At 53.6% G+C, this 16911-nt stretch overlaps 1 protein-coding gene across 1 annotated transcript in view; it reads left to right on the top strand.

Annotated features, from left to right (window-relative positions):
- The window catches only part of LOC134015818 (collagen alpha-5(IV) chain-like), a 23466-nt gene extending 7849 nt beyond the window's left edge, over positions 1-15617 (top strand). The window contains exons 14-50 of the mRNA XM_062455353.1: positions 169-213; positions 337-405; positions 1030-1074; positions 1172-1225; positions 1315-1435; positions 1875-1901; positions 2070-2249; positions 2366-2461; positions 2860-2949; positions 3038-3108; positions 4210-4398; positions 4492-4663; positions 4808-4897; positions 5746-5850; positions 6005-6099; positions 6395-6545; positions 6623-6736; positions 6865-7116; positions 7591-7725; positions 7851-7949; positions 8256-8348; positions 9178-9320; positions 9529-9655; positions 9752-9832; positions 9993-10091; positions 10398-10445; positions 10549-10731; positions 11119-11249; positions 11380-11452; positions 11769-11843; positions 11988-12113; positions 12281-12376; positions 12505-12714; positions 13092-13269; positions 13875-13989; positions 14682-14854; positions 15004-15617. Of these exons, the coding sequence (XP_062311337.1) occupies positions 169-213; positions 337-405; positions 1030-1074; positions 1172-1225; positions 1315-1435; positions 1875-1901; positions 2070-2249; positions 2366-2461; positions 2860-2949; positions 3038-3108; positions 4210-4398; positions 4492-4663; positions 4808-4897; positions 5746-5850; positions 6005-6099; positions 6395-6545; positions 6623-6736; positions 6865-7116; positions 7591-7725; positions 7851-7949; positions 8256-8348; positions 9178-9320; positions 9529-9655; positions 9752-9832; positions 9993-10091; positions 10398-10445; positions 10549-10731; positions 11119-11249; positions 11380-11452; positions 11769-11843; positions 11988-12113; positions 12281-12376; positions 12505-12714; positions 13092-13269; positions 13875-13989; positions 14682-14854; positions 15004-15082 (4230 nt within the window). The 3' untranslated portion in view covers positions 15083-15617. The remainder of the gene's footprint in view (positions 1-168; positions 214-336; positions 406-1029; positions 1075-1171; positions 1226-1314; positions 1436-1874; positions 1902-2069; positions 2250-2365; positions 2462-2859; positions 2950-3037; positions 3109-4209; positions 4399-4491; positions 4664-4807; positions 4898-5745; positions 5851-6004; positions 6100-6394; positions 6546-6622; positions 6737-6864; positions 7117-7590; positions 7726-7850; positions 7950-8255; positions 8349-9177; positions 9321-9528; positions 9656-9751; positions 9833-9992; positions 10092-10397; positions 10446-10548; positions 10732-11118; positions 11250-11379; positions 11453-11768; positions 11844-11987; positions 12114-12280; positions 12377-12504; positions 12715-13091; positions 13270-13874; positions 13990-14681; positions 14855-15003) is intronic.
- Positions 15618-16911: the final 1294 nt, after the last annotated feature.

The raw sequence follows: 16911 nt of genomic DNA, 5'->3' as shown, positions 1-16911 counted from the left end.
CTTACTGATTCTTTCTATGACTGTCTGGTTGTTGTTGTTGTTTTGAAAGCTTGTTGTCATCTTCCTACAAACAAGCTCTGTGATTGGCTGTGACATGTAGCTGTGTCTGTATGCCCGTGTGTGTGTGTGTATGTTGGTATGTGTACGTGTGTGCGATTGTGATTTCAGGGAGACATTGGAGACCCCGGACCGAAGGGCTGTAAGGGAGAACCGGTATGTATCCCCCTGTACACACACACACACACACACACGCCTGGTCTACTTCAGCTACAGTCAGTCAGTCTGTGTGAATCAACATCTCTCCTCTCTGGTTCATGTGTGTTTGTTTGTTGTCAGGGTAACCCTGGTTCAGGTCTTGGCCAGGCAAGAGGTGTGAAGGGAGATAGAGGAGATCCTGGACCTGAGGTACTGTGTCATCCTGTCTGACTAGCATGGTTAGCATGGTTAGCATCCTAGCTGTGAATCGTATTACCCTGTCTGACTAGCATGGTTAGCATAGTTAGCATCCTAGCTGTGTATGGTATTACCCTGTCTGACTACATTTACATTTAGTCATTTAGCAGACGCTCTTATCCAGAGCGACTTACATTAAGTACAGGGACATTCCCCCGAGGCAAGTAGGGTGAAGTGCCTTGCCCAAGGACACAACGTCATTTTTGCACGGCCGGGGATCCAACCGGCAACCTTCTGATTACTAGCCCGCTTCCCTCACCGCTCAGCCACCTGACTCCCATGACTAGCATGGTTAGCATCCTAGCTGTGTACAGTATTACCCTGTCTGACTGGCTAGCCTATCAAACTTAGCAAGGTTAGCATCCCACCTGTGGAGGTACAGTAGCATTCTGTATGATTAGTTAGCATCACACCTTTGGAGGTATTACTCTGTGTGGCTATGACTAGTTAGCTCTGTTAGCATGCTAGCTCTGTTAGCATGCTCTGTAGGTACAGTATCTTCATAGGAAGCTGGCCTAGTCCAGGTTAAGGAGGAACAACGTGTGTCAGCTTGACTAACCCGTCTGTCTCACCTAGGGGAAGGTAGGCAAGGACGGGGACTATGGACAGCCTGGGTATAAGGTGTGTGTCTATGTGTGTGTGTCTCTGTGTGTGTGTGTGTGTGTGTGAGAGCTGTATGTGTGTGTGTTACAAGTTGAACATGTGATGAACTCCGTAGGGACAACAAGGCCTGTTTGGTGAACCAGGATATCCTGGAATATCTGGAATAAAGGTCAGTATGTCGTCACCTGTCACCTGGCCATGATCGCCTTTCTGTGTGTGTGTTCATGTGTGTATGTGTGTGTGTGTGTTGGGGAGCAGGGAGTGAGGGGTGACCGGGGCCCAGCGGGGCCCCCAGGAGAGCTGCTGTTGGTGGGGGATCTTACAGGGTCCCGAGGGGACCCTGGTTCTCCTGGGCTCTCTGGCCTCCCTGGACTTCCAGGTACTGGAGGTGAGGGACCGGACCAGTCACCCACACACAGAGATGCACGACAGTCACATGGGTTTGGAGATATTAGATCATGTCATCAGAACTGTTAGGAGGATGTATGGTCATGGATGAGGTCCTGTGATGAGGTCCTGTGATGAGGTCATGGATGAGGTCCTGTGATGAGGTCCTGTGATGAGGTCCTGTGATGAGGTCCTGTGATGAGGTCATGGATGAGGTCCTGTGATGAGGTCCTGTGATGAGGTCATGGATGAGGTCCTGTGATGAGGTCCTGTGATGAGGTCATGGATGTACAGTCATGGATGAGAGGATGTGACCGTGTGTCCTGTGATGAGGTCATGTGACCGTGTGTCCTGTGATGAGGTCATGTGACTGTGTGTCCTGTGATGAGGTCATATGATGAGGTCATGTGACCGTGTGTCCTGTGTTACAGGTGTCCCTGGCAACCCAGGCCTCCCAGGTGAGTCAGCAGGTTCTCTACACACGTCAGCTGTTTACATCTCCCCTGGTCATGCATGTAACTGTAACATACCAACACACATGTAAACATACCAACACATGTAAACACATCCTCACCATGATCATCATCCTCACCATCATCATCCTCAGGTAGCTGTGTTCCCTGCAGGTGCTGCTTCCTCCCAGCGGGGGTCCCCAGGAGACCCCGGTCTTCCTGGGTTCCCCGGGACCAACGGGGACCCTGGAGAGCCCAGCCTCCCCTCCCTGGGCCCCCGCGGCAGGGAGGGGTACCCCGGGCCCTCAGGCCCCCCAGGAGAACCAGGACCCCCAGGCTTGCTAGGAGAGCTATGTCAGATCACAACACCCGGCTCTCTCTTTGTCTGTCTTTCTAAATGTGTGTGTGGTGTGTTGGTAAATCCCGATTGGATAGTGAGCGTGGTTGTAATCTGTTTGTGATGTTGGTAGATCTTGATTCTGGGGAGACTCGCGGGCCCACGGGGGTGAAAGGGGTGGACGGAATCCCTGGTTACCCTGGTTACACCGGCGGTGACGGATTACCAGGTGAGCTCCAATTCTGCCCCGGTTACCTGCCCTCCACCTCCACCCACTCTCTGGTCCTGTACCTGCCCTCCACCCACTCTCTGGTCCTGTACCTGCCCTCCACCCACTCTCTGGTCCTGTACCTGCCCTCCACCTCCACCCACTCTCTGGTCCTGTACCTGCCCTCCACCTCCACCCACTCTCTGGTCCTGTACCTGCCCTCCACCTCCACCCACTCTCTGGTCCTGTACCTGCCCTCCACCTCCACCCACTCTCTGGTCCTGTACCTGCCCTCCACCTCCACCCACTCTCTGGTCCTGTACCTGCCCTCCACCTCCACCCATTCTCTGGTCCTGTACCTGCCCCCTCCCCTGTGATGTGTTGACGGTGTATGAAGTGTGTGTGCCTGGCCCCTGCAGGTGCCAAGGGGGAACCCTGTAGGACGTGTCAAATGGCCGGGTCAGGACTCCCAGGACCTCCAGGTGCACCTGGTCACCCCGGGCAACCAGGTAACTAGAACACTTCAGTAGCTGAGCACTGACAGGAAGAAAACATCTAGAGACAGGAAATGACATAGTTTCTGTGTGTGTCCTGCAGGGTTTAATTCCTTCCCTGGGCAGAAGGGGGAGCCAGGATTCAAAGGAAGCCGTGGTTTCCCAGGGCAACTGGTGAGCAATTTCTAGAGGGTTTTGGTGGAAGGATTAAATGAGGATGAGCCAGAATGACACACTTCAAATTTCACACACAAAACACAAATTTTTCTCTGTAACCATCAGTGGCGGCGCCAGAGAATTTTTCATGCAGGTGCTGAGGGGGTGCTAGATCATTGACAGGGGGAGCTGCGCAATTATATATATATATTATATATATTATATAAATACTATCAGGGCCGGAGTGGGAGCCATTTTCAGCCCGCGAGTGTAATGGCCAAAACCAGCCCATCCCCACCAGGGGCCGAGGCATACGTTTAACATTCGGGGCTTAACCCAAATTTAGGACCTAGTCAAGGTTTTGATGTGAGCTGAAATCGGAACTTCACATTAATGCGAGCACGCAAGCGAGATATTTTGCATTAATTTCAGTGCAAAATAGTTTTTTGAGCTTTATGTAATATAAACATTACGTTGGATTCATTGTTATATTTTCTCGAAATTACAACCCAAATTTTTACCTGAAAGATTTGGGGCTTTTGATAAAACATATTTTTCCCACCCTTGCAGGAACCTAGATTTCTGATGTGACAGATCTTTCTTTTTTTACCTGGCTTTTTCAGTTCCTCCTGGCATCTTTTTCCCATCCATTTTATTATTTTGACATCATCTTAATCTTGCAAACTCCCTCCACAACAATAAATGATGGTTTAGGGTCTTGGTACACGCACCTGTGTTTGAGAAAGACAGCATGCGCGACAACTGAAAACCACACTTTTTAATGCACGGTCTGATCATGCGTTTATTTAGATTAAAACCTAGTGTAGCCTATTAGCTTACTTATCAGTCACACAGTAACAAACTTAACACAAATCGTTTTATTCGGTGTGTGATTTATGAGCGGGCAGACCGGGAATTCTCCCGATTCTCCCGATGGCCACTCCGGGCCTGAATACTATTACTAAATGAGCAATATTTTAGGGGGTGCTATCGGGGTGCTTTTGTCTTTCTTGGGGGTGCTGAAGCACCTGCTAGCCCCTCCCTAGCGCCGCCCATGGTAACCATGTTGCACCGTGTTGCCCGGCAACCGTATCCATGGCAACCCGTCTGTCCGCGCAGGGTGTGGACGGGGTACCGGGTGTGACGGGGTCCCAGGGCCCCAAGGGAGAGTCAGGGTCCTTCTCCCAGAAGGGGGCCAAGGGGGACCAGGGCTCCCTAGGACCAGCAGGCGTGGCTGGGCTGGATGGACTACCCGGGGCCCCAGGCTCCCCAGGCCCCAGGGGACGACCAGGCCCAAAGGGAGACCCGGTGAGAGAGCAGGATCATCAAGCATCAAGAGTGCTGTGCTTGTGCGTCCCACATGTTCTCTCTGATGTTCTATGTGCCCCATATCCCCCCCAGCACTCGTCTCCAGGGCTGAAGGGGGACCGGGGCCCTGCAGGGGCTGTGGGGCCCCGGGGTGTCCCAGGACCAGAGGGGGCGGCTGGGGCTCCAAGCTTCGGGCCCCTGGGGCCCACAGGAGCCAAGGGGCAGGAAGGGGTACCAGGGCTGCCAGGCACACCTGGACCCCCAGGTAGTCACACACACACACTCCATAGAACACACACAGATTCACACACTCCACAGAACACACACACACAGAACATAAAACACACACTGAACATGAAACACACACATACTTCCCAGGCACACATACCTGACCTGTGTTCCTCCTCAGGTCAGAAAGGAGAGTCCAGCAGGAGGGTGGCTGACACCCCCCCAGGCCCCCCGGGACAGAAGGGCTTGGCTGGCCGCCAGGGCCCCCCCGGTGAGACCCCCCCCCCCACTAGACACACAGACAGACACAAAGACAGACAGACAGACAGACACAAAGACAGACAGACAGACACAAAGACAGACAGACAGACACAAAGACAGACAGACAGACACAAAGACAGACAGACAGACAGATAGACAGACAGACAGACAGACAGACACAAAGACAGACAGACAGACAGACAGATAGACAGACAGACAGACACAAAGACAGACAGACAGACACAAAGACAGACAGTCAGACAGACACAAAGACAGACAGACAGACACAAAGACAGACAGATAGACAGACAGACAGACACAAAGACAGACAGACAGACACAAAGACAGACAGTCAGACAGACACAAAGACAGACAGACAGACACAAAGACAGACAGTCAGACAGACACAAAGACAGACAGACAGACAGACACAAAGACAGACACACACAGACAGACAGACACAAAGACAGACAGACAGACACAAAGACAGACAGACAGACACAAAGACAGACAGACAGACAGACAGACACAAAGACAGACAGACAGACACAAAGACAGACAGACAGACACAAAGACAGACAGACAGACAGACACAAAGACAGACAGACACAAAGACAGACACAAAGACAGACAGACACAAAGACAGACACAAAGACAGACAGACACAAAGACAGACAGACAGACACAAAGACAGACAGACACAAAGACAGACAGACAGACACAAAGACAGACAGACACAAAGACAGACAGACACAAAGACAGACAGACAGACAGACAGACACAAAGACAGACAGACAAAAAGACAGACAGACAGACAGTCAGTGATGGTGGAGCTGTAACGCCGGGTGTGTCCTGCAGGGGGCAGAGGAGCAGCAGGTGTTCCAGGCTTCTCTGGCTCGCCCGGTCAGAAAGGAGAGAGGGGCTTTGTCTCCGGGGGAGACCAGGGGCCCAAGGGAGAGAGAGGTCAGCTCCTTCACGTGCACCCTCCCCTCACACGTGCATATGCACAGCTGTCTGATGATTGTGTTTCTGATGTGTTTCAGTTGCGTGTGTGTGTGTGCGCATGTGTGTGTGTCTTCCTGACTGTGTGTCTTCATGTATATATGTGTGTGGTCAGGTGAGAAGGGCCTACTTGGTCTACCAGGGTCAGCTGGGCGGGGATCACCTGGGAAACCTGGACTTCCTGGACTGCCTGGACGTCCAGGGCCAAAGGTCAGGGGGAGGAGCTTGTTGATCACTGTATCCTATGAAGCTGATGCCTTGTGTATGTTTGTGTAACTGTGTGACCATGTATGTATGTTTGTGTAACTGTGTGACCGTGTGTGTGCATGCTTATGTTCTGTGTGTGTGTGTCTGTGTGTGTGTGTCTGTGTGTGTGTCTGTGTAAATAACAATGTAAAAAATAAATGACAATGTATGTGTGTCTTTGTGTATGTTTCTGTGTGCATGTGTGTATATGTGTGTCTCTGTGTGTATATGTGTGTCTCTGTGTGTGTGTGTGTCTCAGGGGGAATTCGGACCGGGTGTTCCAGGTCTAGACGGTCCTCCAGGCCCCCAGGGGGATGAGGGGGCCCTGGGCCCCCCAGGAGACGAGGGCCCTCATGGGGGCACAGGCAGCTATGGTCCCCCCGGACTACCAGGCCTGGCTGGAAATAAGGGTATAACACACGCATGCATTCCCACAGAAACAGCATGCAGTCATACATTCATAATAAGTGTGTGTGTGTGTGTGCAGGTGATAGAGGTGTCTCAGGTCTTCCAGGTCCTCCAGGTGTAGCTCCTGACTGCACTCTCTGCTTACTGAGTCCTCATGGCCCCCCCGGCCCCCCAGGGGCCCCCGGCCCCCCAGGTGAATCACTGCTACCTTTTCATCCTCTTCATCACTTCACTGTTTTAGCTCCAGTTATTCTTCTTTCTTTCTCTCTCCCTCTCCCTCCCTCCCTCCCTCCCTCCCTCCCTCTCCCTCTCCCTCCCCAGGTACCAGAGGCGTGTGGGGGGTGAAGGGGGAACCCGGACCCCCAGGCCTGGGCCTCCCTGGTCCAGCCGGCGCCCCTGGCCCCCCAGGCCCCCCCACAATTGGCCCCAAGGGTTCCCAAGGTCAGAGGGGCCATGCAGGGAAGGATGGATTTCCAGGAGCCCCCGGCGCCCCGGGAGAGCAGGGCCCAGACGGGAGGCCTGGAGTGGGCTGGGACGGAGCCCAGGGGGCCCTGGGTCTACCTGGACAGAGCGGTTAGAGACCACACACACACACCTCAGACACACACACACACACACACCTCAGACACACACCTAAACAGACACACACACCTCAGACACACACCTAAACAGACACACACACCTCACACACACACCTCACACACACCTCAGACACACACCTAAACAGACACACACACCTCACACACACACCTCACACACACACCTCAAACACACACCTCACACACACACCTCACACACACCTCAGACACACACCTAAACATACACACACCTCACACACACGGTCAACATTTTCATACTTGTTTCAAACTCGCAGACACACACAGACACACAGAGACAGACACACACAGACACACACAGACACGCACAGACACGCACAGACACGCACAGACACATACAGACACACACAGACACACACATACACATCTGTCATGTGAACACACAGTAATGATGATGAAGAACAGTTCCTAAGTTCTCCTGGTTCTGCAGGTTCTCCAGGTCCAGACGGAGACAGGGGCCCTCCGGGTTCTCCGGGGCCAGACGGAGAGCCCGGTCTCTCAGGACCCCCAGGACCTCCCTCCATCACTGACCTCTACGGATTCCCTGGGGACATAGGCCCCCCTGGTGAGGACCCCTGACCCCCAACCCAGAACTGCCCCTGCTCTGGACGCACCTCCAGAGCCAGGACTGACAGATATCTTATTTGTTTGTGTGTGTGTGTCTTGGGTATGCCTGGGTGTGTGTCCCAGGTCAGCGTGGTGCTTCAGGACCTGTAGGGGACCAGGGCCCTCCAGGCTCCAGAGGACCAGTAGGGAGAGATGGACTGAGAGGAGCACCAGGACCCCGAGGTGTGTGTGTGTGTAAGGTGTGTGAGGTGTGGAAGGTGTGTGTGTAAGGTGTGTGAGCTGTGGAAGGTGTGTGTGTGAGCTGTGTGTGAGCTGTAGAAGGTGTGTGTGTGTGAGGTGTGTGTGAGATGTGTGTGAGCTGTGGAAGGTGTGTGTGAGATGTGTGTGAGCTGTGGAAGGTGTGTGTGTGTGAGATGTGTGTGAGCTGTGGAAGGTGTGTGTGGAAGGTGTGTGTGAGCTGTGTGTGAGCTGTGTGTGAGCTGTGGAAGGTGTGTGTGTGAGGTGAGGTAATGTCAGGTGTGTGTGTAGGTCCTGCAGGAGACAGGGGGCTGGACAGCATGTGGCCTGGAGGAGCTGGAGCTGCAGGAGCACGAGGGACCAGGGGAGACATGGGGACACCTGGTAACACACACACACCTGGTCACACACCTGCTAACACACACACACCTGGTCACGCACCTGCTAACACACACACACCTGGTCACGCACCTGCTAACACACACACACCTGGTCACACACCTGCTAACACACACGCACCTGGTCACGCACCTGCTAACACACACACACCTGGTCACGCACCTGCTAACACACACACACCTGGTCACGCACCTGCTAACACACACACACCTGGTCACGCACCTGCTAACACACACACACCTGGTCACACACCTGCTAACACACACACACCTGGTCACACACCTGCTAACACACACACACCTGGTCACACACCTGCTAACACACACACACCTGGTCACACACCTGCTAACACACACATCTTAACACACTGTAGCAACCCAGGGGACTTGAAGGCCCGATTCACAATGAAATAGGACTCAGACATGCGGCGTTAACATAAATTGTCCTTTTAATAACGGATCTCAGGGTAAGGGTACCGGGACAAACTTCATCACGCCTGGTCACACACCTGGTCACACACCTGGTCACACGCCTGGTCACACACCTGGTAACACACACACCTGGTCACACACCTGGTCACACACCTGGTCACTCACCTGGTCACACACCTGGTCACACACCTGGTCACTCACCTGGTCACACACCTGGTCACACGCCTGGTCACACACCTGGTCACACGCCTGGTCACACACCTGGTCACACACCTGGTCACACACCTGGTCACACGCCTGGTCACACACCTGGTAACACACACACCTGGTCACACACACACACCTAGTTACACACTCACCCCCAGATGTTCTGGTGTCTGCAGGTGCTAAGGGCCGTAAGGGAGAGTCAGGAGAGTGGGCAGGGTCTCCAGGCCCCAGCGGCCAGCCCGGCCTGCCTGGATCCAGGGGGGCAAAGGGAGAGCCCAGCTACGGAGGGTACGGCCACCCTGGACCCAGGGGCCAGAAGGTACCAGCCACTGTGGCTCTGTATCCCTCCTACTCTCTATCCATCTCTATCTCTCTCTCTCTCTCTCTCTCTCATTCTTTCCATCCCTCTCTCTTTCTCTCCCTCTCTATCCATCTAACTCTCTCCTACTCTAAATCTCCCCTCTTCCTCTCTTCTCCATCCTCCTCCTCTCTTCCTCTCTCCTCCTCCGTCTCTCCTTCCGGTGCAGGGGGAGCCAGGAGGCGTGGTCGGCCAGGCTGTGAAGGGCCAGAAGGGGGAGCTGGGCTCCGTGGGGTTCCCTGGGGTGACGGGACCCCCAGGACACACAGGGGAGCCAGGACTCCCTGGTCACAACGGTTACTACAGTTACCCCCTTTCTCCGTCTCCCTGTCTCTCTATCTATCTAATCGATTGATATAAACTTCTAACCCCCTCCCTCTGCCCCCCACCAGGCCCCCCAGGCCCCCCTGGCCTACAGGGTTCAGATGGTGGCCCCGGGACCCCCGGCCCCCCAGGACGTCTTGGAGGGCCAGGTTTGTCAGGAGGAGAGGGCCCCTGCCCTGAGGGGTACCGTATAGAATGCTAGAGTGTAGGACCTAGCATGGCTGAACTTGTCTTGGATGCAGACAGTGTGTCTGTGATGTCATCCTTTTCTTTCTAAACGTCTCCTCTCTTGTTCTGTCCCTCCCACAGGACAGCTGGGCCTGCCAGGTCCGTGGGGGATTCAGGGTCCTAAAGGGAGTCGAGGTTTGGACGGCATCCCTGGACCCGCAGGTCCAAAGGGGGAGACAGGTAAGACAGAGAGACAGACAGACAGAGACACAGACAGACAGAGAGACAGACAGCCAGACAGAGAGACAGGCAGACAGAGAGACAGGCAGACAGAGAGACAGGCAGACAGACAGACAGACAGACAGAGAGACAGACAGGCAGACAGAGAGACAGACAGAGAGACAGACAGGCAGACAGGCAGACAGAGAGACAGACAAGCAGACAGAGAGACAGACAGACATAGAGGCTGTAATCTTTCAGACGCACACACTTCCTGTTTCTTGTCTGAAACAACATTGCTTATGTGGTCACCCCTTGTCTCCATAGCAACAGTGAGTTCACCTCCAGGCATGCAGGGTCTGAAAGGACAACCAGGTTAGTCTCACCTTGATGACCACTTAGAAACCATCACTAATACCCTTGTGGTTTGTTACAACCCCTGTGATAGGCTGACAGCTCTGGTTTCCTGTATTGGCAGGTCCCCACGGCGATCCTGGTCGCCCGGGCAAAGCGTCTCCAGGACCAGCTGGACCTCCTGGGGACCGCGGCCCCCCCGGGGGTCTGGGCCTCCCTGGTCTCCAAGGTTACCCCGGGCCAGGAGGGCTGTTTCTCCCAGGGCCCAGGGGAGAAGCAGGTCGCCGTGGAAACGTTGGTGCCCCAGGTGAGTGTGTGTTGCTATGGAGACTGTATGTCTGTCTGCCCCTGAAAATACCTTCCTTATAAACGCTGTTCTGGGACTGGCTGTATATCGCTCTTTTACAAAATATTAATCTGTTTTTAAATTAAAGTAAATATTCTTTAGTGTTTTGCAGAGATAATTCTCTAGTGTATTTCAGAGAGAATTCATATTTCATTCCAACCAATTCTTGTTCTGATGATGTTTTCCTTTCACACAGAAACTGAATCTGAATCCCTGTACCAGAGTAGACCTATCCCAGCAGGTGTTACCCCCTCCCCCCAGAGTAGACCTATCCCAGCAGGTGTTACCCCCTCCCCCCAGAGTAGACCTATCCCAGCAGGTGTTACCCCCTCCCCCCATGTGTTGCAGGTGACCCCGGAGCCAGGGGACCCCCAGGCTCGTCCGGCCAGGGGCAGAAGGGGGATTTGGGTGCCCCAGGACGGCAGGGCTACAGGGGGCAGGATGGACCCAGAGGGGACCCTGGACCTCCAGGTTGGCCGGTATGATCCCAGGATCAACACATGGATTTGGGGGTATTAAGAATGCTAACTGGATGTATCCCTGACATGTCTGTACTGTTGCCCCCTGCTGTTGCCCCCTGCTGTTGCCCCCTGCTGTTGCCCCCTGCAGGCCCAGGGAGGGTCTCCGGGGTCTCCAGGACTTGGAGGAGAGCCCGGACCTCCTGGGTACCCTGGACCACCAGGTAATATAACATGTTACCATGACCACCAGGTAATCTAACATGTTACCATGACCACCAGGTAATCTAACATGTTACCATGACCACCAGGTAATATAACATGTTAACATGACCACCAGGTAATCTAACATGTTACCATGATCACCAGGTAATATAACATGTTACCATGACTACACGTTACCATGACCACGAGGTAATCTAACATGTTACCATGACCACCAGGTGGTGTAACATTTTAACATGACAACCAGGGAATCTAGTCAAATGTACTGTATGTATTGTGTTTGTGGCTGATCAGTATGACCGGTGTTGTTGCTAGGTGACAAGGGTAGCCGTGGCGTCATCCCCGGGCCGAGGGGACTTCCAGGGGTCAAAGGTTATCCAGGACCTCCAGGTCAGAACCTGTCCTCTACCCTGCCCTGCTATGCTCATGTCGATGCTAACTCGCTAAGCCTGTAAAGTTCCCCGCTAGCAGTTGAGCTGGTTGTGGGGCGAGTCAAGGCCACACAGACACATTCTGGTCCCTCTCTCCCGGCAGGGCCCAGGGCCTCAGGCCTCTGTCTGCAGGTGGTGCACACGGCAGGGGATCCGGGGCCACCTGGCCCCCCTGGTCACCAAGGGCCGCCGGGGTTTGACGGGTTGCCAGGACAACCAGGGTTCCCAGGTGCAGTATCTCGTTAGTTTGGGGGGTTCGTCCGTCAACTAGTTAGTTTAATGTAAAAGTGTTGCTATCTAGTAACATGGTAGTGAACGTAACCGTCATGTAAAGTGTTGCTTTAATACAACATTTTGTTGCTATGTAGTTAGATGTAACCTTGTCGTCCCCCACAGGGCCTCCAGGGCTGAGGGGGGCCCCAGGCCCCGCCCCTCCCGGTCTGCCGGGGTTCACCGGCCACAAAGGAGACAAAGGAGCCCCCGGACTGACTGGTGTGTGTGCTAGTGTGTGTGTACGCCTTTGTAGTGTGTGTGTGCTAGTGTGTGCACGTGTGTGTGTGTGTATTATCGTCTGTTTGTATTGGTGTGTGTATGATCTGTGTGTCGGTGTGCTCTGGCAGGTGAGCAGGGGGCCTCAGGTGCCCTTGGGAACAAGGGTCCTCGCGGCCCCCCTGGCTCGGTGGGGGCGGGGCTTGCTGACAGCTTCCTGTTTGCGCGTCACAGCCAGAGCGTCCGTGTGCCTGCCTGCCCCCCAGGCTCCGCCCCCATCTACTCTGGATACTCCCTCCTCTTCATCAACAGCAACAGCCATGCCCACGGGCAGGACCTGGGTGAGACCTGGCCTGGGTTAGGGTTACAATTGGGTTTCACCTGGACTACAGATGGTTTGGAGTTGGTTAGAGCAAATCAAATTGGGGCGTTGCCAACAATCACCCTGTCCCCCTTTAATGACCTCACCTGTCCCTCTCTGATGAGGGACAGGTCAGTCAGGTAGCTGAGCGGTTAGGGAATTGGGCTAGTAATCAGAAGGTTGCTGGTTCGATTCCCGGCCGTGCCAAATTACGTTGTGTCCTTGGGCAAGGCACTTCACCCTACTTTCCTCGAATGTCCCTGTACTTACTGTAAGTCGCTCTGGGTAAGAGCGTCTGCTAAATGACTAAATGTAAATGATGACCTCACCTGTCCCCCTGTGATGACCTCACCTCAGGTACGATGGGCAGCTGTCTGCCTCGTTTCTCCACCATGCCCTTCCTGTTCTGTGACACGGAGAACACCTGCCGCTATGCCGCCCGCAACGAATACTCCTATTGGCTGTCCACGGACAAGGCTATACCCCCCAGCATGGACCCAATCACGGGAGAGGAGCTGGCCACATACATCAGCAGGTGTGCACACACACACTCACACACAAATACACCTAACTGTGTGTGTGTGTCACTGTGTGTGTGAATAACTGTATGTGTGTGTATAACTGTGTGCATGTATGTATAACTGTGTATGTGTATAATTGTGTGTAACTGTGTGTTAGATGATTTTCTGTCAGAGGATGGGCCAAGGAAAGCACCACAATGAAAAGAGTTGACTTTGTTTATTAAGTCGAGCTGCTCAGATCACGTCACCACGACAGGCAGAGTGGTTGGCATGAGTGAGAAAACATGTCTCTCAGAAGTCCTTTATATATGGCTGGACTGTACAAATATAGTTACCACCACAACATCTCCTTAAACGGTACACATTCCACAACTTGCACAGAAGAAACTACACACAGGTGATGTGGTCATCAATCATTGCTTGTACTATTCTCTGCATCTTGCACTTAACCTAAGTTGACCATAGCACATTCCTTGATCTATATGTGTATTGTCCAAGGCTTGCTCCGTGACCTCTTGACCACAGCAAGTGACAACCTCACACATGTATAGAAAATCTGCGTATCACTGTGCTTCTGTATAACTCTGTGTGTGTATAACTGTGTGTGTGTGTGTTGCAGGTGCTCTGTGTGTGAGAGCAGCTATAACACCATAGCAGTGCACAGCCAGACCACGTTGACCCCAGACTGCCCTCAGGGCTGGGCATCGCTCTGGACCGGATACTCCTTTGTCATGGTAACACACACGTGTCCTGGGACCTGGCAACAAGCTAACAGTCCTCTTCAAACACACATGTCTGCTGTAGACTCAAAGGCTTACTACACATTCTATATTTGACATTTTTTCTGTTCCCTCCCTCTTCCCTCCCCCTCCTTCCTCCCTCCCTCCTCCCTCCCCCTCCTTCCTTCCTCCCTCCCTCCCCCTCCTTCCTCCCTCCCCCTCCTTCCTCCCTCCCTCCCTCCCCCCCTCCCCCTCCTCCCTCCCCCTCCTTCCTCCCTCCCTCCCTGCCCCCCTTCCTCCCTCCCCCTCCCTCCCCCCTTCCTCCCTCCCTCCCCCCCTCCTCCCTCCCTCCCCCTCCTTCCTCCCTCCCTCCCTCCCTCCCTCCCCCTCCTCCCTCCCTCCCCCTCCTCCCTCCCCCCCTCTTTCCCTCCCCCTCCTCCCTCCCCCTCCTCCCTCCCTCCCTCCCTCCCCCCCTCCCTCCCCCTCCTCCCTCCCCCTCCTCCCTCCCCCTCCTTCCTCCCTCCCTGCCCCCCTTCCTCCCTCCCCCTCCCTCCCCCTCCTCCCTCCCTCCCTCCCTCCCCCTCCTCCCTCCCCCCCTTCCTCCCTCCCCCCCTCCTCCCTCCCTCCCCCTCCTTCCTCCCTCCCTCCCTCCCCCTCCTCCCTCCCTCCCTCCCCCTCCTCCCTCCCCCCCTCTTTCCCTCCCCCAGCAAACTGGAGTAGGAGCGCAGGGTTCCAGCCAGCCCCTAGTGTCTCCGGGCTCGTGTCTGGAGGTGTTCAGACAGGTGCCCTTCATAGAGTGTCATGTCCATGGCACCTGTAACTACTACCCAGACTCCTCCAGTTTCTGGCTGGCCAGCCTGGACCCCAGCAGCATGTTCAGGTGGGCAGACAGACACTCATTTGTTCTTCTTGATTCCTTCTTGAATTGTTTATTTTATTTGTTGTATTCATTTTGAACTCCTCCATTGTTTGTTTCTTAATTTGTTCATTTTATTTATTCATCTGTCCTTGTTCCCCTCCCCCGCACAGTAAGCCCCGCCCCCAGACAGTGAAGGGGCGTCGGCTTGAGGATGTCATCAGTCGATGCCGTGTGTGCCAGAAACCATAGCAACGGCTTGGGTCAGGTTGGAGATGGGTATTTGAGGCCACACCCACTAGCAAACACCCTTGAACAATCATCGCAAGGTTGAGAGAGTGACCAATGAGGAAGGGATGTTTGCAAACCCCCTGGCAGGCCAGATTCAGCTTTCCTTTAAATACAGTACATCTCTATTTCTATTAACTAGTTTAGCAAAAGTCGCTTTTTCTCTGCGTATAAACCAGTATACTGTATATTTTTATAGTTACAAACTAGTATTTCATATGCATTCAGCCAAACCATCTACAGGTGTACATAATAGTTATCACTGCTCCCTGATCTCTGCCTACAACTTTCTGTGTTTCAAAGACCTGATCGGGGTTGTGGATAGTAGGCTGTTTGGAATAAACTCAGATTGGAATAACCAGGATATACAGCAGGTAGTGTTTCATCCTGTCAAACCCTGAAGGCAGGGAGAGATGTAAGGCTGCAGAGAGGAGAGGGGAGGGAGGGAGAGATGAGGAGAGGACAAATGAGGAAAAGGGAGAGAGGGAGAGAGATAAGGCTGGAGAGAGGGGAGGGGGGAGAGGGCAGGGAGGGGCAGAGGGAGGTACAGGGCACAGCCTAGAGAGGGGAGGGGGGAGAGGGCAGGAAGGGGCAGAGGGAGGTACAGGGCACAGCCCAGAGAGGGGAGAGGGCAGGGAGGGGCAGAGGGAGGTACAGGGCACAGCCCAGCAAGCTAACAGAGCTGTATTCTCCTGGTTTGTTAACCCTTACCCTGGTTTGTTAAGTTAACTGCTAAGATCGCAACGTCACAGAGATGACAGACTTCCCCCGACCTCCGAATTCCCCAAACACCACGAACGCCCGTTAATTCCACCTAAGAGCAGCGGAAACACGGAAACAGGGTTAATGAGATCGCCAGTGAGCCGTGTCGCTGTCATTAACATTTTATTTCACGCGAGCGCATTCTCGGCTCTGGTTGTGTGGAAACAGTTTTTTACGGACCGGCACGTTGGAACAAACTGAGTTATGACGCGCGAGAACGGTTCGATAGCGATTCTACCTGGAAACCCGCGCACACAAGGTCGTAAAAATGAAATTTCAGAGGAACGTGTTGATTATGTGTACAATTTCCACTAAACTGATTTTCATTGTTCCGTTCGGTTTATATTGGTATTATTGAAATTATTGGTTACATGAACATTTTATGTAGTAGAAGTTTAGTAACACAGTTTAAAGACATTGATTTCATGAGTTTTTGTTGAGTTGCGTTAAGATCAGTGCTGTGTGTGAGCTACACCACAAGTCTAAGGGCAGACCATGGTGTGTGTGTGTGTGTGTGTCCATTTGTGTGTGAGTGAAACAGTTTGAAAGTTGTGGGTGTGTGTATGTGTATAATGTTACCTGTGTGCGTGTGAGAGACAGGCTACCAAGCAGGTTTGGACCGGGATGGATCAGAGAGAACGCTATTACCTCATCCCAGCATGTTTCTAGGTACTGTGATCCTCTACTGACACACACACACACTCACGCACACACACACACACACACACACACACTCACGCACACACACACACACACGCACGCACGCACACACACACACACACACACACACACACACACACACACGACTGGGTTAGCCTTTACCTCCCCAGACCTCCCTGTCCTTATAAGCCAGCAGGACTCACTCAGACAACCCCAGACACCACCCTGACCAGAGAGAAGAGAGAAGAGATGATGGACAAATGTCTTCTGAGCTTGGTTGTCGTGGCGTGCGTCGCCTTGTGTCCGATGAGGAGGGTGGAGGGGGGAGAGGTGGAGGAGAGGAGGAGGGTGGCGGGGGGAGAGGTGGAGGA

This window comes from Osmerus eperlanus, unplaced genomic scaffold (genome assembly GCF_963692335.1).
Source record: "Osmerus eperlanus unplaced genomic scaffold, fOsmEpe2.1 SCAFFOLD_135, whole genome shotgun sequence".
Lineage (NCBI taxonomy): Eukaryota > Metazoa > Chordata > Actinopteri > Osmeriformes > Osmeridae > Osmerus > Osmerus eperlanus.
The sequence above is the reverse complement of the archived record's forward strand: the minus strand, read 5'-3'. Positions and strand labels throughout refer to the sequence as shown.